At 36.2% G+C, this 24,961-nt stretch overlaps 1 protein-coding gene across 5 annotated transcripts; it reads right to left on the bottom strand.

Annotated features, from left to right (window-relative positions):
* Positions 1-11,970: 11,970 nt before the first annotated feature.
* Positions 11,971-24,961, bottom strand: LOC136223049 (putative disease resistance protein At4g10780). Of its 5 annotated transcripts, XR_010685797.1 has the most exons (7): positions 24,925-24,961; positions 24,763-24,820; positions 24,509-24,636; positions 24,097-24,231; positions 23,913-23,993; positions 16,088-18,922; positions 15,111-15,986 (listed from the first exon to the last, which is right to left on the bottom strand). XR_010685797.1 is itself a non-coding variant. In XM_066010833.1 (3 exons), the coding sequence occupies exon 3, from the start codon at positions 14,348-14,350 to the stop codon at positions 12,011-12,013; it is 2,340 nt and encodes a 779-aa protein (XP_065866905.1). In that variant the 5' UTR covers positions 14,351-14,409; positions 15,615-15,986; positions 16,088-16,515; the 3' UTR covers positions 11,971-12,010. The 5 variants fall into 5 exon arrangements, 3 of the variants coding, with proteins under 3 accessions (XP_065866905.1, XP_065866904.1, XP_065866906.1); XR_010685798.1 differs by lacking the exons at positions 24,509-24,636; positions 24,763-24,820; positions 24,925-24,961 and having other exon boundaries at positions 23,913-23,975; positions 24,097-24,111; XM_066010833.1 differs by lacking the exons at positions 23,913-23,993; positions 24,097-24,231; positions 24,509-24,636; positions 24,763-24,820; positions 24,925-24,961 and adding an exon at positions 11,971-14,409 and having other exon boundaries at positions 15,615-15,986; positions 16,088-16,515.

Genomic DNA, 24,961 nt, shown 5'->3' with positions numbered 1-24,961 from the left:
AATCGAGTCTCTCATTGGGTAAAATCTGAACTTATTCTTTTGTGCTTTGTTGAGATATTTGTGTTGGAATCTTGAGTGTGTATGTTGAGGGAGAACCTTCCCTATGATGAGCCCATGAGAGGTGATCTTGTTGTGAGAAAGGTGAGCTTTATGTTGAGGGAGAACCTTCCCTATGATGGGACCATGAGGGGTGATCTTGTTGTGGGCTTTGGTGATTGTTCATTGAAGGGGAATGGCTTCCTGGGGAATATAGAGAAGATGGAAGGAAGTCAAGACTTGGTAAATCTGGAATTCACTATTGTGTGCCTTATTGACATGAATGTGTGTGGGTATGTGTTGTGCTTATTGAGGAAATATCAACCTAATGAGGAGTCAATGAGAAGCGGTCTTGTGATGAAAAGAGTGGGGTTTATGAAGTCTTTGATGAATGGGAATAGCCGCTCGAGAGATGTTGAGGAGATTGACGGAATTCAAGACTTGGAGAATAATGGCCAAGTTAGCAAAGTGGCAAGTCTTGAAGTTCCGAGATTGTTAACCCAAGGTGAGGGAGGAGCTACTATGTGTGTGTTTGGGTTCACTATAATATGGGTTGACGAATGTCGCCGGGATATTCCGTTTGATGTGGGTCATGGGCAAGGAGAGATTGAGCATGATAGCCGAGTTAGTGGAATGAGTAATAGCAAAGTCCGGGCATATTCAAGTCAAAATCATGTTTGGGTTGTGAAGAGTACTCAAGGGATCGCTCCAATTTGGGTTGATATATGGCATTGGGACATGGCATTTGAAGTTGGCTATGAGCGAGTAGAGGTTGAGCCTAGCATCCGGGTTGATGGCGTGAGGTATATTGAGGTCCGGGCATATTCGACGCAAGGCCATGTTGGGGTTTTGAAGAGTGCTTATGGGGTTGATCCTAGTTGGGTTGATATATGTCGTCGGGACATTCCATTCGAAGTAGGCCAAGAGCGGAAGATGAGCGTGTTGATTCCTCAAGTTCGTGATGGGGGGATCAAGAGGATCCAATGGTGGTCCGTTCAACGAAGTGAGGGGTATTGGAAGACCATCCAAGCATTTATTGGGAAAAGGTTTGACAAGCTTCGCCAAGACATACCATTCGATGTTGGTAGAGCATTCGATATTGGTGGGGATTGGGAGATGAGTACCACGGAAGATGAGGTCCGGGGTGCGGCACTTATGGAGATATGGGGAAAAGCTCGTGAGGAGAAGGTGAGTCCGGCAATATGTGGAGTGGACTTCTTGAATTCATCTCGAACAACACTTTGGTTCGATTTGAGGGCTTGGGTTCATTCACAACGAACACGTCTCATCAATATGTGGCAAGAAACTTGGGGTCAAGTTCTTTTTAAGAGAGAGTGTATGATGTGGGGCATCTTTCCCTAGGATCGGGTCCGGACGAGGGAAGTCGGAGGAAGAATCAAGCACGAGCAACAAGCGAGTAAGGAGGCCAAAATTGTGCCACACAACAAGTGGGGCACGCTCCGCGTGGTTTATTACATGCTCTGCGTACTTGAAGGTTTGATCCGGATAAAAGTCCAGGAGGTCATCTACGCGGGGCTTGGATCAGGCACGCTCCGCGTAGAGGGAAAACACGCTCCGCGTGAAAGAAGAAATGACCCGGAGAAAGTTCAGAGACCAATATACGCATCGTGTAGAATTAGGCACGCTCCGCGTACCTTCATTTTAAGAACCTACGCTCCGCGTAGATTTGGGCACGCTCCGCATAGAATGGGTACTGATCCGGAGAAGAGCTCAACAGCCAATCTACGCTCCGTGTACCTTCACTTTAAGGAACTTGCTCCTTACTCCAGCTTCCTCCTTATTTACAATCATGTCACTCCTTATTTACACCTTTGCCACTCCCTTATTACAACCATGCCACTCCCTATTTACCATCCATGCCACCCCTTTATATTTAACCCATTTACCCCTTATCTTTATGTGTTAATTAGTTATGTAATTTGCCCTTTATGTAATTTGGCAATTAGGGTTTTGAGATGATATAAATACATCTCTTTCTATTGTAATCTTTAACTTTTTATCAATCAATATTAAAACTTCTTCAAGAAGCTTGTTAAGGTTTTCACCTTCAACAATGGGGAATTCTTATTTCCTATGGATTTAGTCCATAAAACCCGGGATTAACTCCTTCTAGTTTAGCTAGAGAAGAAATATCTTTGTAAGTTTATGATTAAAACTTTCAGATAAAACCAATCTGTATCATAATGATAATGATGATGATGATGGTGGTGGTGGTGGTGAAGAACAACCTATCCGGCAGAAACAACCTCGTCGTAAGGGTGTTTCTGAAACAAATGCACAAGTTGACCATGTCCCATTAAGTATCTATGAGATGGATGATGAAGAAAGAAGAATAAGGATGACTGGTCCATTTCGATGGTGTCAGAGGTCTATGATGCACGTATGATTTCTATCGTATTTGGTGCATCAAAAGGGTTGGTCAGTTTAAAGGTGCATGATATATTATCAAATAAGAGAATTGCAAGATGCACTTGGAAAATATGCAGTTAAGAATAGGTTCAAATGGAAATTGTGCAAATCTAACAAGTCATTGTTTGAAGTTAGATGTAAGCATGATGATAAATGTAAATAGTGGGTTAGAGGTATTTTGATACATAATTCTGATATGTTCAGGCTTCGAAGAATAGATGAGATGGACCAACATACATGTAGCAGAGATCAAATATTACCACATCACAACAAGCGGGGAAACAAATTGTCGGTATACTACTTACAGATAAGTTTATTCTCGAGGATAGAGTATATCGATCAAAGGACGTTAAAGATTTTGAGAAAGTGTCTAAAATCAACATGTCTTACATGTAAGCTTGGGGAGCAAGAGGTTGAGCTTTAGACGATGTTGGTGATTCACTAAAAGAGTCATATATGTTATTACCAGACTTCTATGAAACATTGAAAAAAAATTAATTTAGGTATGATGACCCATATTGAAACTGATGATGATGATCACTTTAAGTACTTCTTCATGGCTATAGGTCACTCACTTAAAGCATTTAAAGAACATATTCAACCTGTTATTTGTGTTGACAGAGCTTTTTTTGAAAGGTAAATATCACAACCAATTGCAGTTGTCAAAGATGGTAATACCCATACCTATCCTCTTGCTTTTGGGAGCTGGATCGAATGAAACCAATGAAGCATGTGTTGAAACACCTTTCCACATGATTTTGATTTGACAAAATTATCTAAGTAAAATTAAATATATTCTAAACACACTAAGTTTAAATGCTTTGATTTATTTAACTAATGTGTTTGTTCAATGTTGAGTTAAATTGTTTATAAGACATAAAGACTAAAAGACTTAAAGCCCAATACGAAAGTCAAAGCCCAAGTCAAACAGATCAAGACAACTCGGCCCGTGTGTGCAAAACGCTGTCGTTATGATCAAAACGCAACTCATCAAGAGAAGGATCTAGAAGACCTTCGTTGAACAACTTCGGAATGAAGCTGCTGAGTTGAATCGACAAAGAGTACAAGACAGCAGCTGAGCAAGAACAACTTCCAGACAAAGTGTTTCCACTTTGGGTAAAGTTCAGAAGACACAAGACGCTGTCTAGTAGACCTTACCATAAATGGAGAGACATTCTGCCGAGCTGACTAAAAGTTGCTCAACACTGACCGAGGACAGAAGATACTCAAATCTGATTGGCCGAGAGCTCTGAGCAAAACTGAGTGACAACGACAGGAAGCCGTTTCTCTCCAACGGTTATTTCGAAATTTGAAATGACTGATGTCTCAGACGTCTCTATAAATAGTGCCCTTCAGTTGCTTCATTCCAACACAGAACATTATCAAGCCATTACACTGACCAAAATTCTACTCAAGTTCTGTGAAGAAAAGCAAAGCAAATTCTTACACCAAATTATATATCTTTCGTGTAAAAGTCTAGAGTGATTATCTAATCATCTAAGGTGTCTTAACAATTGTTGTTTAGGACAAATCTTTATCATTTCTAGAGATTAGAAAGGAGAGGCTGAGTACTCGGTTATAGTACTCAGCGAGAGATTAGGAGTGAGTAGAGGTATAGAGGAAGGTACTCTTGTTATACTCAGCTTCTAAGTTGTAAAAGGTTTGATGCTCTACCGTTAAAGAGCTCAGTAGAGAATTCGAAAGCTCGGAACGTGTTCCGGGGACATGACGTAGGCTTAGAGGCTGAACCTGGATAAATCTGCTGAGTAACATCTTTCTAACCTTAAACTCCTTAATATATATATTGCTTGCTTAAACAAAACTGACCAAGTAAAGAGGTCACACTGAGTTGTGTGCATTGAGTATCTGAGTTAAGGAATAGACTCAAGTGCTATCTCCTGACTCAAAGAAAGAAGCTGACTTAGTCACCAGTTGACTAAGCTAATGTCTTAATTAACTCAGCGCGCTGTGTAATCCTTTTTCAAAGAAAAAGAAGTCAGCCTTAACGTACTAAAATTTTAAATAGTTCCTACCCCCCCCTTGGAACTAACTTTTTACGTTATAAGGAACCAACATCATGGACCTAGTTTATGGTCAAGTTAAGAGAATGTATTGGCAATGTTGATAATTTTGCCATAATATCAGATAGACACAAGGGAATTGATTATGCAGTGAATTTGGTGTTTCCAAATGTGATATATGGATGTTGTTGTTAGCATCTGAGAATGAATGTGAATGCCAAATTTAGACAAATGAATTAATTTTCAACACTTCAACAACTATATGGCCCTTGTAGAATATTTAGAGCAAACTGGCATTGAGAAATGGTCATGTGCATACTTTCATACTCGTTGATGTAACATCATGACCACAAACATAACCGAATCATGGAATGTAGTTATGAGTATATGTAGACGTTTACTTATCATAATATTGGTAGAGTACATAAGAGCTACTCTTCAAAGATGATTTTATAAGAGACAACAATTAACAAGTTAGAAATTTCACCAGTCGGGTACTTTCTGTCATCTTTACTCAAACTTTAGCTAATCAACTAGAAATAATAAGTTATGTATTAAAATGCAACAGAATTAACTCAACTAAGAAACAAAAAGAACATTATAGCAGTGAATCGTTCATACCAACGAGGAGAAATGTGATTTGCAAAAAAAATGGAATTTCAGAAACATAAAACAAACTAAATATAAATTCAATCAAAACACAACGCTAAAATCCAGTGATGAACACCCAACTTCTGCTTCTTCACCAAGTTGTAAGATTATTAATTTCGAGTTCACAACCATGATTCAGTTGAGAAATCTCATACAGTTTAGATGGAAAGAAATCTTTATCTTTGTAAAATTTTAGCGTTCATATGCAAAAATCTGAGATTGAAAAGAGCAGATTATCAATCAAGAAGTACAACAAATAAATTAAACCAACTTGTTTATGGCTGGCGACTGATTGAAATTAATTTCGGCGACCAGAGGTTGGCTGAGATCGAATCATTATGGCCATCCTAAGGGGCTGAAGGAAAAATTAACACATAGAATAACGTGTTTGAAGAGAATATGCGCGTGAATATCAATTTTCTTGAAACTAGATATGCATTATATATCATACTTACGATGACAACATCAAATATTGACCTTAAACCCTAAACCCTAAATTTTAGCCCATAAACCCTAAACATTACCCTAACATGTGAATTTTAATTTTAAAACCCTATTTTAAACTACAAATTATATATATATATAGTATCTAATATGAATTTATAATATATATAAGGGATTGTGAAATTTCTGCGAGATCTTGATTATATTTTATATCAATTAATGGTTAATACATCGACCATCGTTGAACTTATCTAAAAATCTTGATGATCCTTTAAGTTTGATTAATTTATGCTTTAAAATCAACAATAATTGGAGGAAGCAATGGTTTGCGAACTTAATTCAATTGATTTTAGCTTTCTTTCTCCAGCAATTTGATTCACCAATTGCTTTATTTTGTTTTAAATTAATATTTGGGGTCGTAAACAATTGTTATTTATTTTGACTAAGAATATTTATTTCGTAGAGTCTATTTATTTTGCAAAAATAATTTGATATTTATTTTGTTATTAGTATTAAAGTTTTATGCAGTTGAGATTATTAAAGCTTTATTGTTATATTTTTCTTAAATGTTATAAAAATGAATATTATTTAATTGAAGTTATGTATGACAATATATTTTTATATTTGATTTTCATGTAAATTGTATTTTTAACTTATTTTTAGAATTAATTTTACGTAAACAGATGTAAATAATCAATAGTCATAGTGAGGAAAAACCGACTAAGGTGGTTTGGCCATGTAAGACGAAGAGTGTTACGGGTTTCCTTTGTAACCCCGACATGCCTAATAGATTGAAGGAAAAATTCTACCGCACGACAATCAGACCAACACTGTTATATGGTACGGAGTGTTGGGCAGTGAAATACTGTCACACTCATAAGATGTCGATGGCGGAGATGCATATGTTGAGATGGATGTGTGGTCATACGAGAAAGGATCGGGTGAGTAATAAAATTATTAGGACAAAAGTAGGGGTTACATCTATGAAGAATAAAATGAGGGAAAACCGACAAAGGTGGTCTGGCCATGTAAGACGAAGAGCGCTTGATGCGCTGGTTATGAGGACTGAAGGGTGGCAAAGGGATGTGGTGGTGAGGGGTAGGGGGGAGACCTAAGCAAACTTGGAGGAGGGTGATCGAGAGTGATATGAGTTTATTGGGGATTGAGGAAAATATGGTAGTGGATAGGATAGAGTGGAAGGAGAGAATTTGTGTTGCTGACACAACTTGATTTCACGGTTTTATACGATGGTTCATGTTAGCCGACCCCGAATCATTTCGGGACTAAGGCTTTGTTGTTGTTGTTTTATGTAGACAACCATCATCAGCTTCATGCTCTCTCAATTGTTTTTTTTTTCCTTGTAGGATAAAACTCTGATTTCACAAAACCTAAATAGAATTCCCTTTTCAGTTTTCTACATTTTGCCTAAGCTATGGTGAGACAAATTTGTATAGTTCAAACTCTAAGGAACTGATACGGGTGACGATAAGTTACAACATATAATAAACAATATTTCAAAACATATACGAGTAACAATTTACTCTTGCAAAGACGACTACGTATAAACTGACCAACCCCGTGAAGTGCTTAGATCGTGGCTCCCTCTTAAGATGATTCTAATTCTATGGATCAGAAACTAAGGCTCGTAAGTTCTGTAGCTTGTCAATTTCTACATTTTCCAGGTTGTTAATTCCGGTAGGGCAGCACCTATATAGTTCCCAATTGGTTTCGGAGTTCGTAATCAACCTACACAATAGTCAATTATGAGTATCAAAGCAAGTAATAAATATCAACACGTGTACAGAAACTCAAATTGCAAATCATATATTATAAATGTGGAACGCGTAAATGTGGAATACAACCAAGTCTAGTACATAGGAAGAGTGCAAGCTAATTAACAAGTAGAAAGGGAAGAAGAATCGACCCTTGGAACTAGCTAACCGGAATCAAAGTCGTCTCATAGGACTTGGAGGTAGAACTCTTGAGCTTGGAGAATGAGGATGGAACGGAACTTCGATGGAGTGGCGGAATGAATACACAAGCTCTCAAGGTGGTAGAGTTTTATTATACAAAATCTGAATATCTAAATGAGTGCTAAGCACTCCTATTTATTCAAATCAAGCTCGGGGGCATAACCGTAATTACATAGAGCTTTGGGATAGTTCACACTTTCCAGTTGATTTTTCAAACCACGCTCCGCGTGGATCAGGTCATACTCCGCGTAAAAGAGGTCTTCCTCATTCGTTGCAGATTTCACACCTTCGAAGACTGGATCCCCAAATCTTGACCGGTCCACGCTATAGAGGCCGGATTGGAGTGAAACGAAGGCTAATATATAAACTTAGTGTGCAAGGGAAGGGTCTGGAACTGGAATTTTAGAAAAACATTGAGTAATGGAGTCGGAATAAATTATTGAAAATGAGTATGACAGAATAGTTGTTTGATGGTTGAAAAACCAAAAGCTTGATTCTGTTTCATGGATGATACTTTAAGGGAGATTTTGAAAGCTATAGGAGGTCGTTTTTTACGAAATAAAATTGGGAGTTCTAGAACTGATGTAACTAAGGAGATTAAAATTAATTTGGGATAAAATGATAGGCTAATGAACTCGGAATAAATTTTGGAAAATGGGTCTCCAGAAAAGTTGTTTGATGAATTATTCAATAATGAAAAATTCAAAAGCTTGTTTTTGGGTCTTTTTAACTTATTGAGATCAATAAAAAAAAGTTTCTAAACATGATTTGGAATAGGTGTGTAAACTAAGAATGACTCGAAAATGGGATTTCGATGATCTCGGTTTCAGAAAAAATGCTTAAAGCTTTGAAGAAGATGATAATGGTGAAATTCGTTCTAGACTAAAAGAGCTTGAATTGAGAACTAGGTAATGATCTTACTGACTTAACTAAGAGATTGCATAGAACGATTTGGGAATTGATCAAGTAAACTGAGAGAATTTCGGAATTGAAGCTTCTGAAAATTGGAAGCTTTGCTGAAGAACTTGAGATTGAAGAACGAATTCTGAATATTGAGAGTTTGGTTAAACTAATTAGATACTAAAGAATGATTTCTAAGAATCTAATGATTGATAAAATGGTCGATTTTGCAAGGAATTTGATAGACAAATTGGTTTGTTGTGTTTGATTGATTTGAGTGGGAGTTGAAAATGAGAGAATTGAACTTCATTTATAGGCTTTTGAGCAACAAATGGTCCTTAAAATTCTCATCTATCATTCTCGTTACCTTTCCATTAGTTAAAGGCAGAACATGGGTGAGTTAGGAGCTAGAAATGTGGAGTTGAGACTATAAAACACGTTCTTGAAAGCGGTAGAAAAATTTAAACCCATTTTTCAGCACTAGTGCTCTTTGTAAAATTCTACCGGCTTCGTTACGGCACCCTTTTGCTCCATTTTTTATATTCCGGAAAGCTAACATCCCGTACTTTCTGAGAAAAATACTCTTCGTCCAATATTTCACTGTTTTGGGGTCCGTTTTTGTCCTCGAAGTTGCTATACTGGTTGTTGAAAAAATTGTGCAAATCTGCCCCTGATTTTTATTATTGCTTTTTCTTTTTTATTTCTGTTTTCTTTTTTGATAATAATCTTTGATATTATTTCTTATTTTTTTATCACATTTTTATTTTATTGGGATATGAATTTAATTAAATAAAAATAATTATATAGTAAAATTATAACATATGTTAAAAATATAAAAATTAAATTACCCCCAACAGTTTTAAATTAATATTTGGAATTGTAAATAATTGTTATTTATTTTGACTATGAATATTTATTTTGCAAAAATAATTTGATATTTATTTTGTTGTTAATATTAAAATTTTATGCAGTTGAGATTATTAGAGATTTATTGTTATATTTTTCTTAGATGTTATAAAAATGAATATTATTTAGTTGAAGTTATGTATGACAATATATTTTAATATTTGATTTTCATGTAAATTGTATTTTTAAGTTATTTTTAGAATTAATTTTACATAGTCATAGTCAATAGTTATGGTCAATAGTCAACGGTCAATAGATGTAAATTTATTAGTTTTTAATAGCTTTCCTTGTTTAGCTTTTTAAATTTTGTATAAATACATATAGCTAATCGGTAATAGTAATATAGAAGAACATTTTCCAAACTCTCTATTGTTCTTTACATAGTATTAGAGTCTAGTTAAATTCTCGGTATGTAAGTCCCCAACGTAACCTAACCTCCCCTCTTCAATCTCTAACGTCTAGCTCGTATTCACCGTTGAATTCGCTTACGTTGATCTTCACTACTTTTTTCGTAACCTTACCATCATTTGCTTTATTTTATTTTATTTTATTTTATTTTATTTTTGTGAAATTTCAGTAGAAAGACATTGAGAAGTGTATAAGCTAATTTGCTATTTGATTACTCAGTGAGTGCGGATTAGTACACCTTGCATATATCATTTTGAATTTGGTGGCAAAATCATGGAGTTTAAATTGGGTTTTTATCAATTCAAAAGCTATGGTGGATGATATGGTTGAATTGAGAGCAATATAGCTAAGCATTTTGTTTTTCAATTTTGGTTGCATAGCTTGAAAGAGTTATTTGAAGCCTAATACTATAGAATAAGATTTAGAAACAAATGACAAGAATCATAATAAAATAGAATAAGATTCAGAAACATGGAGGATGATATGATTGTCTTGAATTACTCAAAGATGATGGTTTGTTTTGACTTTAGCCCTCATTTTTTCATGTTGTTTCAACTTTTGGGTTAGTACCAATATTATTAAATCCGAACCGGCCGGTCTGGTCGAACTGGAAACCAGCCAAATATCCGGTCTGGATGGCTAATAATGCAAAAGGAGGCCTTAATTTAGAAGTCCATATTGTGTTTCTTGAGTAATAAAAAGTTTAATCCCCCTAGAAGTATGCATAATTTTCTTGAGAATCATGATGTTTAGAAGAAGCACCCCTTGACTCTTCAATTTCTTCAAAGTCTCTCTATCTCTAGCCGGGAACTCTTCTTCTTTGTCTCTGGAAATCTAGTCATCCCTATTTTTCTCTCGCTTTTACTCCGGCCTCCAGGTATGTGCTCCCACTCTCCATTGTGGTTCACTGTGTTTTCTAATCTATTATAGGCTGGGTTGGTTTTAATATATTCCTTCAATGCTAAACACCTGAAACTGAAAAAGGGGGCTTTCCATTTCTTGAATACCTTTTTGAGTTTGAGGTGATAGCATTGAAGGAATATATTAAAACCATAGTAGGTTAGAAGATGCAGTGAACCATGATGAAGAGTGGGAGGACATACGTGGATGCTGGAGTAAAAGAAAGAGAAAAAGAGGGATCACTAGTTTTAGAGGGAGAAAGAAGAAGAATTGCAGGCTAGAGACCGAGAGATTGTGAACAAATAATGCTAGAGTCAAGAGATGTTTCTTCTTCCATTGAGAACATCATTATTTGACAAGAAAATTCGTGCGTACTTTTAGCTCATCTCAAAAGTATCTCAAAGGTGATGATTGCCTCACATATTTAAGGAGCCAAAAGTTTTCTCATTTAGCAATGTGAGATGTCTAACACATTTTCGCTCAAATAATAGCCAAATTGAAAGCGGATGAAATTTACACAACTGTTTATATAGATGTGTGAGGAAGTTCTGTTTTGAGTTTTTATATGCAAAGTTATTCTGTATCTTTTTGTTTTTTCCTTTTATGTGTTCTAATTTTTTTCTAATATATAGTTAATATTGTTTATCTTCATTGAATTTGTAAAAGATTAAGTGGCATATATGTTTCTGAATTTACTTTGGTATTTTTGAAAGTTAGCATAACACATTAGACATAATCATAGTAGAATCAATATAGCGTGTGGTCTTTGACTTGTTAATACATAAATACGTATGTAATCAAAGATGAGTTAAATTAGTGTGCATATAAAAGTAATATGCATTTGTATGCATCTCATAATTTACAAATCAATAAATCAGCAATGGAGAATCTTGAGAAGCAACAGAGATAGAGATGCTGAACAAATATAGGAAAGATTTAACAAACATGGCACTAGAGGTATATATGTTCGCTGATAGATGAACACTAGTAGGAAAATAGTCCTTTGGGGACGATTTATTGGTGATGGTTTGTAAGGAAACAGACGGCAAAATTGCGACGGTTTGTATTTTGCTCGATGCTATGGCATCGGTTATTTGTAAACAACTGACCCTCCGGTTAAATTATGAAGTAAACACACAATCCGTTGAAAACATCATGATTTGACAAGAAAATTATGCATACTTCTAGGGGATTGAAGTTGAATTTATTACTCAGAAACACATATATGGATTTTAAGAACACCATCATAATTCTGACTTCAAGTATTATGAAAGACATTGGATACCAACGGAACTATATAATTAAAATGACAATACTTGATTAATTGAAGTATATTACATTCTAAACAGTGGGTTTAAAACAAGGTAAAAAAGTAACTCTGCTTTCATCGTCTTCCCATTCGATATTTTTCCACCAATCTTCCTCTGCTTCGATCATGAGTTGTTCATTTACATTGGCACTATGAGAGTCTAACGGAAGTCTTTTAAGCAGACAACATTCAACTACCTCTATTTTCTTCAGATACTGAAAACCCAATGTCTTCCAATATATACTCTTCAATTCTGGCAGATTTTCTAGTCTAAGAATTTCCAGTTTATCAAATGGCTCCCAATTCTCTCCATTACAATTTTCGCTCATTCTTCTACTGCTAATTACCTCTTCCATTTCTTCACAATTTTGTATTTTTAAGATTGCAAGATTCGGAACCAGAATAAGCCATGTCACGTCTACCAAACTTGAGCATTTATTCAAGCTTATTTCTTGAAGTTTTTCAAAGCATCTCCCCCTTTCTAACTCAAAATGGTGCGGGTAGCAATTCAGCTCATTCAAATCTTCAAATTGATGGATTTCCAGAATCAGTAGATTTTCCATAGCTGCTAAAGGAGAAATATCAACAGACTTGCAGCCCCAAAAAACCTCAAGGGACAAAGATTGAGTACAACGTAAGAACTTACGACTGCTGAAGAATTTGTGCAAAGCACGAGAACAGGTTATGGTGATGCTCAATACTTTCAAATGTTCTAAACAAAACAATGAATCTATATCCATATTGTTAAGGGACAGAATATTATCATCAACTTCCTCCACCGAAAATCCACATCGAAACATTTTCAAAATTCGTAACCAAGACAATTCAAGTATCAATTGCTTGGGAATCACACGCAACTGATCATTGTACTCCAAGTTCAAACACTTCAACTTCACTAATTTTTTAATCTCAATTGGCAGGTGATCTATCCATGTGCCTGACAAATTAAGATACTCCAATGAAACCAATTCTGCAATTTCCTGAGGTAATTTTTCCACTCCACTATTTGATAAATCTAAAACTGTTAGGGAACCTATAAATTGATAAACATTTTCTATTATCCGGGTACTGGTAGATTGGTAAAAACCTTCTTCTGTTTTGTATGTTGACTTTTTCTTTCTTCTGGTACCAAATTTGAAGATTGAAGATGCAGAATTTCGGAAGGAAAACCTGCCACTTATACTTTCCTCTTCATCTTGTGGGGATACATGAACTAGGCTAAATTTAGCTTTGAGCATGATCAAAGGATTGTGACTGAGTAGAAAGGTAAATAGATTATTTGGAACATAATGTCTCAGATTCCGGATTGAATTTCTCATTGCTAATATCCGTCCCACTGCCCTCCTTCTAGCTATATCAAGAATATAAACACGAAACATGTTTTTTAAACCGAAGTCGCGAATCAAATCTAGCAATTTGACATAATTGACTTGTTCTTCTTCTAATAAACAAGCTCCAATGAGTGCATCTACAGTCTTATATCCCAAGTTTAGAACATCTAATACCTCTAAAGGATAAACATGAAAAACTTCTTCACAAATCCAAAAATCAATCAACTCATTTTTAAGGATTGTGAAGTCCTCCGGAAAAAAGCAAAAGTATAACAAACAGATTCTACTCACCGTATCCAAAAAATCAAAGCATAATTCTAACAAGATAAATACGTACTCTTTGCTTCCATCTAAGAGCACTTGAGTTTGTACCCTCTCAATAGCACTAACCCATTCATGGTATGTTATCATGCTGGCCATGGCACGACCAACAGTACACAGCAACATCGGCAGACCTTTACATGTTCTTGCAATGGTTTTAGCCAGCTCCAGAATTTTTGGATCGCTAAGTCGATCTTCCCCAACCTTATTCTTGAACAACTCCCATTGGTATTTCCACTCCAGAGCTACCATTGGTATAGTAGATTGAGCTCTCATTCTGGTGCACACGTCCTTAGAACGAGTTGTGAATATTACCTTGCATTTGTTTTCTTCCGGATCAGGATTGGGAACTCCGACTTCTGTAAGGTTGAGTTCCTTCCCTAGATCATCTAAAAGCAACACCAACTTCTTTTTGGACAAGACCTCAAAAATGGCTTTGGCTTTGTCTTCAAAGGTTTTGTCCACCCATTCAACATTCAAAACCCCTATTTTTTTCCAGATGTCATCCTGGACCTTCTCCACAGACAAATTTTGGGACACAGTGACCCAAATTACAGTATCAAAATGAAGGGGTGAAGTGGTTAATTTGGTGTAGATATGTTTGAGGAGGGTTGTCTTGCCAACTCCCCCTGTACCATATATGCCAATTATCGCCGTTCTTACATGTACCACTGATCTCCAAACCTTCATGATCATGGATTCCAATCCCACCGTTGACATTGATCTGAAGGAAATAGAATATCACCACAAGAAACAATTGAATACAGAGAGTTTTTGAACTGCAAAAGAAAGAAGAAAAGGTATGCTGTCAATTAAGTTATATGAAGATAAACAGTTGGGTTATGGAGTTTTTAAATTAATTTTTATTTTTCCTCTTGGACGGTAACAATATTTAATATTTGTTTTCAAGTTTAAAGGGGGATCCATATCTCTATCTAAAGTTTTAATTAAATTGCATACCATTGACTCCATCAGCTCTCACATGGCATTTCAGAATATTGGAATTTCAAATACCAACTGTCAAGAATAATATATAAAAAAATATTATAGGAAGATTAAGAACATACATTTTATACATATTTGGTGATTAGTTCTAGTGTATTTTTAGTACATTTCATACGTTTTGTCATGTATTTTATGTTGTTTGAAATTTTCTTTAGCATTTATTCACTACAAAAAGAAACAGGACTTTAACAGCCACTTTATACCAGCACATATAAACACAGGGTATCCAGACAACCTTCATCAGCTTCATGCTCTCTCAATTGTTTTTCTTCTTGTAGAGTAAAACTCTGATTTCACAAAACCTAAATAGAATTCCCTATTCAGTTTTCTACATTTTGCCTTAATGCGATCTTCTCTCATTCTCTCTCAGTCTCTCTCACATTCAATCTTCAGTTCCAGTCATTGTGACCTGCCATGATTGTTTTTGTTTCAATCAGGTTACAATTTTTGGATTTCAGACTTGTAAATTGGACAAGCTATTCGTATTTTGAATTGCTACAAATTCCAGGTTTTGGTCTCTGCATTTATCATTGTGGGTTTCATTTTCATATGTTGAACTATAAGTTATGAGAACTTGGGATTTACAAAAGGTGATTATACACAGGAGATTACGTTGTGTTGCTAGAGATTCATAGAATCTTGTAAAATTAAAATTTATTATTGTGTGAACCCTTGGATTAGTGGAACTTTATAACAACAATCATCAAATTACAGAAAAAAAAAATGAATACATAAACTCATTTTTCTGAAATAGGTACTAATGAATAGAACAACCAATTTCAGAAAAAGAAATCAACATCACAACTGTAAATAAGCTCTAAAAGTAGCCTATTTCAACTGTACGAAAACCTGAACGACACTAGGGTCTTTGACTAGCAAAACCTGGCTGAAATATGTAATTAAAAATGGGTGCATCAGTTGCAAAACAGAACGTAGAAATAAAATGATATGAACATTAGAGAGAAAAAGATCAGTTTACCTGAAGAAGCTTGGAGGGAGCAACCTCTGCTGTTACATGGCTTCTGGTTTTATAGTATCAGCTCTTCTGTTGGCTGTTATTATGTCCCAAAAGCTTTGTTTCAATTCACTAACATTTATTTGGGAAAGGATGATCCTTCTTCATGTATATAGCTGCGAGTTAGGCATGGTTGAAATGGAACTTAAGGAATTTTTTCTTAATCATATATATATGCCTAGTCAAACTAGTGATTTATGTGGTCTACACAAACCACTCACTAATGATCTTTAGATTAAGCAGGTGTCATTATAACAACAATGCATATAACTCAAGTATATATTTTTCCTCAATCGGGTTGCCCTCTGTACTTTTCCTCTTTCTGGTCTTTCACCTCTGCATATATTGAGACAACATTTCTTCATATCATTTTATTTTAACTCAAGTTTTTAATGGATGAAAAGGTTTCACAAGACGATAGAGTTAAGTAAGCATACCAACACAGTGAGCAGTGTCTGATTTTCGAAAACAGACATCACATTTGCAGCAAGGCCAAGATCTCCAATCTTCACCTCCTCTTCGTTTCCATTAACAGACATCACATTTCAGATCTCTATGGATCACAGGAAGGTCATGGCTATAGAGATAGAGAAGTCCTCTCAAGATCTGTCTACACCAATGCTTCACAACTCTAATGAAAAGAAAAATGATGTACTAATTTCAAACTAAAAGCTTAAAAATGAGTGGTGGATTGTATAATCAGAGAACTCCTCGTCAAGAGTTGAGAGACCATTCATTCTATAGAACTTCAATTTATTGAGGATAAACAAAGATGATTCCACAAGCCGCAGAACCATAAAATGAAGTAAAACAAACTGAAATGGAAATCCTCGATTGCAATTAAAATATTACATTCTAAACCTTAATCAAACAGTGGGTTTAAAACAAGGTAAAAAAGTAACTCTGCTGTCATCATCTTCCCATTCAATATTTTTCCACCAATCTTCCTGTGCTTTGATCATGAATTGTTCATTTGGATTGGCAATATGAGAGCCCAGTGGAAGTTTTTTAAGCAAAGAACAATCTATTACCTCAATTTTCTTCAGATTTTGAAAAGCCAACGCCTTCCAATATATACTCTTCAATTCTGGCAAATTTTCTAGTGTAAGAATTTCGAGTTTGGCAAATGGCTCCCAGTTCTCTCCATTACAACTTTCACCCATTCTTCTAGTGCTAACTACCTCTTCCATTCCTTCACAGTTTTGTACTTTCAATATTGCGAGATTTGGAACCAAAATAACCCATGTCACCTCTACCAAACTTGAGCATTTATCCAAGCTTATTTCTCGAAGTTTTTCAAAGCTTCTCTCCCTTCCTAACTCAAAATGATGTGGATAGCATTTCAGCTCAATCAAATCTTCGAATTGATGGATTTCCAGAATCAGTAGATTTTCCATTGCTGCTAAAGGAGAAACATCAAGAAACTTGCAGCCCCAGAAAACCTCAAGGGACAAAGATTGAGTACAACGTAAGAACTTATGACTGCTGAAGAATTTGTGCAAAGCATGAAAACAGGTTATGGTGATGCTCAGTACTTTCAAATGTTCTAAACAAAACAATGAATCTATATCCATATTGTTAAGAGACAGAATATTATCATCAACTTCCTCTACTGAAAATCCACATCGAAACATTTTCAAAATTCGTAAAGAAGACAATTCAAGTATCAATTGCTTGGGAATCACACGCAACTGATCATTGTACTCCAAGTTCAAACACTTCAACTTCACTAAATCTTTTATCTCAATTGGCAAGTGGTCTATCCATGTGCCTGATAAATTAAGATACTCTAATGAAACCAATTCTGCAATTTCCCGGGGTATTTTTTCCACCCCGCTATTTGATAAATCTAAAACTGTTAAGGAGTGTTTAAATTGATAAAGGTTTTCTATTTGGTAAAAATCTTCTTCTCTTGACTTTTTCTTTCTTCTCATAGAAAATTTGGAGATTGAAGATGCTAAATTTCGGATGGAGAACCTTCCCGTACTTGTACTTTCATCTTCATTTTGTGGGGACACATCAATGGAGCTAAATTGATCTGAATTTTGTCGTGATATATCAAGTAAGCTAAATTTAGCTTTGAGCATGATAAAAGGATTGTGATTGAGTAAAAAAGTAAACAAAGTATTTTGAACGTAAAATCTCAGATTCCGGATTAAGTTTCTCATTGGTAAAATCCATCCCACTTCCCTGCTAATAGCTCTTAAACGAATATGATCATTCAAAAACTTGTTCACTGAAGCAAAGTCGCGGATCAAATCTAGCAATTTGACATAATAGACTTGTTCTTCTTCTAATAAAGAAGCTCCAATGAGTGCATCTACTGTCTTATATCCCAAATTTAGAACATCCACCTCCAAAGAACAATGACCTAAAAGTTGTTCACAAATCCAAAAATCGATCAACTCATTTTTAAGGATCGTGAAGTCCTCCGGGAAAAAGCAATAGTATAACAAACAGGACCTCACCTCCCCATCCAAACAATCAAAACATAATTGTAACAAGGTAAATACGTTCTCTTTGCCGCCTCCGTCAGCCACTTGAAATTGTACCCCCCTAATAGCACCCAACCATTCATCAAATGTTGTCATGCTGGCCATGGCACGACCAACAGTACACAGCAACATCGGTAGACCTCTACATGTTCTTGCAATGGTTTTAGCCACATCCAGAATTTTTGGATCGCTAAGTCGATCTTCCCCAACCTTATCCTTAAACAACTCCCACGCGTATTCCCACTCCAGAGCTTCCATTGATATAGTCATTTGAGCTCCCATTCTGCTGCACACGGCTGCAGAACGAGTTGTGAATATTACCTTGCACTTGTTTTCTTCGGGATCCGAAACTCCGGCTTCTGCGAGGTTGAGTTCCTGCCCTAGATCATCTAAAAGCAGCACCAACTGCTTTTTGGACAAGACCTCAGAAATGGCTTTTGCTTTCTCTTCAAAGCTTTTGTCCACCCATTCGACATTCATAACCCCTATTTTTTTCCAAATGTCATCCTGAATTCTCTCCATAGACAAATTCTGGGACACCGTGACCCAAATCACAGTGTCAAAGTAATGGGGTGAAGTGGTTAATTTGGCGTAGATTTGTTTGAGGAGGGTTGTCTTACCAACTCCACCTATACCTTGTATGCCAATTATCGCAGTTCCTACATCTAAGAGTGATCTCCAAACCTTCATGATCATGGATTCCAATCCCACCGTTGACATTGATCTGAAGGAGATAGAGTATCACCAGAAGGAACAATTGAATACAGAGTTTTTGAACTGTAAAAGAAAGAAGAAACAGTGAGCTGTGAAGTTATAGAAAGATAAATACTCGTGGAGTTCTTAAATTATGTAATTTTTATTTTAATAATAGTTGGCTTGGTTGTTGCCTAATTGCTTCATTGTGAACCCCGCTGAACCGGAGGACTACTTCCAATTATTATTATTTTCCTCAATTGTTTGTACTTTATAGCAGAAACTTCTGTTAATCGTTATATTTACAAGTGGCCGGCAAAAATAAATTTTGTTTTTAAATCTAAAAAGATAGTTACAAGTGGCCGGCAACAATAGTGTATTTGTTTTTAAATTTAAAAGCGTACCCATCTCTATCTAATCACATATCGAGTTTTCATTAAGTTGCAATTGGGCAGAGCATTTACTTGAGTGGAAATTCAGCATAACTGTATAGCTATCGACTCGGATAGAGATCCTCCGGAGTTGAAATTCTCTAGAATTGGTGGAGTTGTATGCTATCTCAATCATTAATTACAAAATGAATGGATGGGATTTGATTGATCAATAAATAACTAATTAAATATTAAAATTTATCAATTAAATCTCATCCATTAATGTTGCAATTAATGGTTGAGATTACAACTCCACCAACTCTAGAGGCTTTTCAACTCTAGAGGATCCCTACCCGATCGACTCCATTAATGCCATTTCAGAACACTGGTGTCATGAAACCATTTGAAGGTCCACTACATATTAATATCAATACGGGCTCATATTACCATGTACTACATTTAAATCAACAAATGAGAGTTGTCAGGAATCAAAAATTCTAACTAATTGGCACCTTACAGCGACAAGAAACAGATTAAAGACAGTATAAATGAGACAATAATTCAAGAAGAAAATTTAGGAGGACAAGAAAACATATTGCATCATACCAACATTAAGATGTGCATAACTCAAAACATTGTTCATCTAATTAAAACATAACTCAACCAGACTCAAACTAGCCAGTTTGTAGACTATAAGCTAGGACTTCTCAATCAATAGTAAAGATTCAGCGACAAGCAATAAAAACCATAGATATGTGTGAGAGACAAAAATGTTATCTTCTATTTCCTCCACAGAAAATCCACAACGAAACATTTTCAGAACTTGTAAAGAAGGCAATTCAAATATCAACTGCTTGGGAATACTCGCAACTGATCATTATACTCCAAGTTCAAACACTTCAACTTCACTAACTTCTTCTTTATCTCAATTGGCAAGTGGTATATCCATGTGCCTGATAAATTAAGATACTCCAATGAAACCAATTCTGCAATTTCCGGCTGTACATTTTCCACCCCGCTATTTGATAAATCTAAAACTGTTAGGGAATCTATAAATTGCCGAAGGTTTTTTATTACCTGAGGATAAGTCGGACTTTTTCTTTTTTCTCATAGCAAATTTGGAGATTGAAGATACTAAATTTCGGACTAACAACCTTCCACTTGTACTTTCATCTTGATTTTGTGGGGACATGTGAACTGGGCTAAATTTAGCTTTCGCCACGATAAAAGGATTGTGACTAAGTAAGAAAGTTACAAACAAATTATTTGGAACATAATATTTCAGATTCTGAATTGAAATTCTCATTGCTAAAATCCGTCCCACTTCCCTCCTACTAGCTATCTCAAGAATATGATCATTGAAAAACCTGTTTTCTGAACCAAAGTCGCGAATCAAATCTAGCAATTTGACATAATTGACATGTTCTTCTTCTAATAACCAAGCTCCAATCAGTGCATCTACAGTCCCAAATTTAGAACATCTAATTCAAAAGCATAATGACCTAAAATTTGTTCACATATCCAAAAATCGATCAACTCATTTTTAGGGATTGTGAAGTCCTCCGGGAACAAGCAATAGTATAACAAACAGGACCTAACCTCCCTATCCAAACAATCAAAGCATAATTTTAACAAATCAGAAACGTACTCTTTGTCGCCTTCTCCATCCACTTGAAATTGTACCCCCTCAATAGCATTTAGGCATTCATTGTATGTTGTCATGCTGGCAATGGCACGACCAACAGTACACAGCAACATCGGCAGACCTTTACATGTTCTTGCAATGGTTTTAACCAGCTCCAGAACTCTTGGATTCGCTAAGTCGATCTTTCCCAACCTTATCCTTGAACAAATCCCAGGCATATTCCCACTCCAGAGCTACCATTGGTATCTTTTGAGCTCCCATTCTGCTGCACACGTTCTCAGAACGAGTTGTGAATATTACCTTGCACATGTTTTCTTCAGGATCGGGAACTCCAACTTCTGTAAGGTCGAGTTTTTCCCCTAAATCATCCAAAAGAAGCACAAACTTCTTTTCGGACAACACCTCAAAAATGGCTTTGGCTTTCTCTTCAAAGGTTTTGTCAACCCATTCAACATTCAAAAACCCCTATTCTTTTCCAGATGTCATCCTGAACATCTCCACTGACAAATTTGGACATGTGACCCAAATCACAGCATCAAATGAAGGGGTGAAGTGGTTAATTTGGTGTAGATTTGTTTGAGAAGGGTTGTCTTACCAACTCCACCTATACCGTATAAGCCAATCATCGTGTTCTAACATCTACGACTGATCTCCAAACCTCCACCATCGTGGATTCCTGTCCCACCGTTGACATTGATCTAAAGGAAATAGAATATCACCAGAACGGAGAGTTTTAGTATTGCAAAAGAAAGAAGAAACGGTGAGCTCAAGAGCATTGGGTTTGGGTGCTTCGTGGAAATTCAGAACAACTGTACAGCCATTGACTTCATCAGCTATCACATGGCATTTCATACAACAACAACGCCTTAGTCCCGAAATGATTCGAGGTCAGCGACACAAATTCTCTCCCTCCACTCTGTCCTATCCACTACCATATTTTCCTTAATCCCCAATAAACTCATATCACTCTCGATCACCCTCCTCCAAGTTTGCTTAGGTCTTCCCCAACCCCTCACCACTACATCTCTTTCGGTCCTCCTAACCGGCACATCAAGCACTCTTCGTCTTACATGACCAAACCACCTTAGTCGGTTTTCCCTCATTTTATTCTCAATAGATGTAACCCCTACTTTTGTCCTAATTATTTCATTACTCACCCGATCCTTTCGCGTATGACCACACATCCATCTCAACATACGCATCTCCACCACCGACATCTTATGAGTGTAACAGTGTTTCACTGCCCAACACTCCTTACCATATAACAGTGTTGGTCTGATTGCCGTGCGGTAGAATTTTCCCTTCAATCTATTAGGCATGCCGGGGTCACAAAGGAAACCCGTAGCACTCTTCCACTTCGCCCAACCAGATTTAATCCTATGAGCAACGTCTCCATCTACTTCTCCATCCGTTTGGATAATAGATCCTAAATACCAAAAGCAATCCGATGCCTGAACAACTCTAGGGTGATTGTCCCTGCCTCCCTACTTACACTCCAAATATTCTGTCTTACTTCGGCTCAACTTAAAGCCTCTGTATTCTAAAGTTTGTCTCCATAGTTCCAACTTCCTCTCCACGCCTTCTTTCGTCTCATCAACCAACACAATATCATCTGCAAACAACATGCACCATGGTATTCATCTTGAAGTGAACTCGTTAGTTCATCCATAACGATGGCAAAAAGAAATGGGCTTAGTGCAAAACCTTGATGCACTCCAATCGTAATAGGGAACTCTTCAGTCTTCCCAACACTCGTGCGTACACTTGTGCATGCTCCCTCATACATGTCCTTTATGATGTTAATATATTTCCGCGAAATGTCTTTCCTTATTAAGGCCCACCAAAGTACTTCTCTTGATACCTTATCATATGCCTTCTCCAAGTCAATGAAAACCATATGCAAGTCTTTCTTCTTATTTCGATAGTGCTCCATTAATTGTCTCATTAAATGGATGGCTATCATAGTTGATCTTCACGGCATAAAGCCAAACTGGTTTTCCGAGATCACATGGCATTTCATAATACTGAAATTTCAAATACTAAGTGTCAAGTATAATATTAAAAAGAATTGCTCACTAGACAAAAAAAATGTCCCTCAGTTCTTTTGCATACTCAGCGAGTTCTCATGGAATTCCAGCATACCTAGCTCGCCAACTACAAGAAAAAATCACCTATGGAAATATCTGCTGGTAAATGTCATAATTCCATCCGAAATTACAGTCAGACAGATCTCCAACAGACGAGAATCTGTCGAAGATACCCTCTTTCTGTCGGAAAATTCTCGTACCGCATAAATTATTATACAGAACATCCCTAGGAGAAATCTCATACAGAAAATATTCCTACAAAATGTAGTAGGAGAGTTTTCAACCTTTTATAAATATACAGAACTAAAAATGATATTTGGATTGAAGGGGACTCAACAAATAAATATACTTATACAACATTGATCAAGCCCTGTCGTATCAGTATAAATCTAGGAAGCACCGAAATTTTTAGGAGGTTAACGTACGAGTATCGACACTCTGACTCTCAGGACACACGCACCTTACACTCCAAAATAAATGTCCCCTCTTTTTTCTTTTTTCTTTTTTCTTTTCAATATGGGCACGTTTCTTGGACACGGCTTTTGAGTTAATTAAGTAGAATATGGGGTTAAGTTAATTCAAAAATCAAAATACCTGAAACTGAAACCAGATGGAAAATGACTAGTGTTAAGTTAATTCTTACAAAGAAAAACATAGCTACCATCTTTTCTTAAATATTTAGATGGTCAATTCAACCATCTAAATGAGCATTGTACAAATAAGAGCATCTGCGACATGAAGAATAGTCATCAAAGGACGTGCCACGGTGCCACAAAGAAGGCAGTTACCCAAAACATTGGGATCTGAGCTCCCAACATGAATTAAAGAGGTCACAAAGAATAGCACATCATCAATAAGTCTAACTACAAATCTACAATGCATTTATAAAAGTACGGTAACTGCAAATGCAAGAACATATATCTCGTATTAAATCATAACATAACGTAGAGAAGCAGAAAAAATAATCATACCCATTATCAAACACAATAATTTCCTTTGAGAAAGCCGCCACCAGGGAATTGTTCCAAATATCGCTGTATTCCACCAAATAACTGCAATGGAGCCCGTTACCAAGTACAATATTATCATCAGCGTCAAGGAATGTTCCTTGAACTGACATTCTGAATACTAAGCAACACCGAGTCTAAGATGTACCTTCATGTATGCAGCAACATGATCTCCATAGATGTACTTGCGTTGAACTTCAGCATCAAACTGCTTGTTATCCTTTAAAAAGCCAGCAAACCTCTTATCACTATGAGGTACATCCAGACCACCATCCACCGCTCCCTGCAAACAGTAACCAATAAGACTGCTTCACGGTGCCATTTGCAACATCATAGATATACAACTCCAAAACTCTAATCTATCACCAGACAGTTTTTTAATAAGCAGCATGTGGTCTTCAAATAAAAGACAATTGATGACATTCACCAATGTAGTCACAATTTATTAGAACAAATAGTTAATGTAAGGGAAACTGACATGATTAAAAACTAAATTACAAGAGAATATTTCTATTAAAAAATACTTTCTTCCACAGACCAGAAAAGGAACAAAAACTGACATATTTGAAGATACTTTGGGGCACCAAAGACCAAGTTCCCTGACGCGGTTTTGAATGCCCAGCATCAAGTAAAGCACGGAAGAGCCTCCTAGTATTTGTGCGTTCAACTGAGAAGTCCTCTCCAGTAGCTTCTTGACAATAGAGAATATAAGTTCATTAAAACAACTATTGTTATTCTTTTTCATGTTATACCAGTTTAGTATGTCACTAACTTCTTTCTTTAATCAAAAATTTAGTAAAGAAGACAAACATACAAGTCCTTATAGGCTGATGTCATCTCACATCTGACTCCTCCAGGCTCCATTGCAATACCTATAGCACATTGAAGATAAGTCAATAGAATTTCTCATATCCAATTTATATTAGAAAACTCAAGAAAAATTTATATAAGAAAACTTAAGCATTTTTTACTTTACTTGTCAGAGTCTTCTGAAACCTTTTTCTATAAGCAAC

This window comes from Euphorbia lathyris, chromosome 3 (genome assembly GCF_963576675.1).
Source record: "Euphorbia lathyris chromosome 3, ddEupLath1.1, whole genome shotgun sequence".
Taxonomy (NCBI): Eukaryota; Viridiplantae; Streptophyta; class Magnoliopsida; order Malpighiales; family Euphorbiaceae; genus Euphorbia; species Euphorbia lathyris.
The sequence above is the reverse complement of the archived record's forward strand: the minus strand, read 5'-3'. Positions and strand labels throughout refer to the sequence as shown.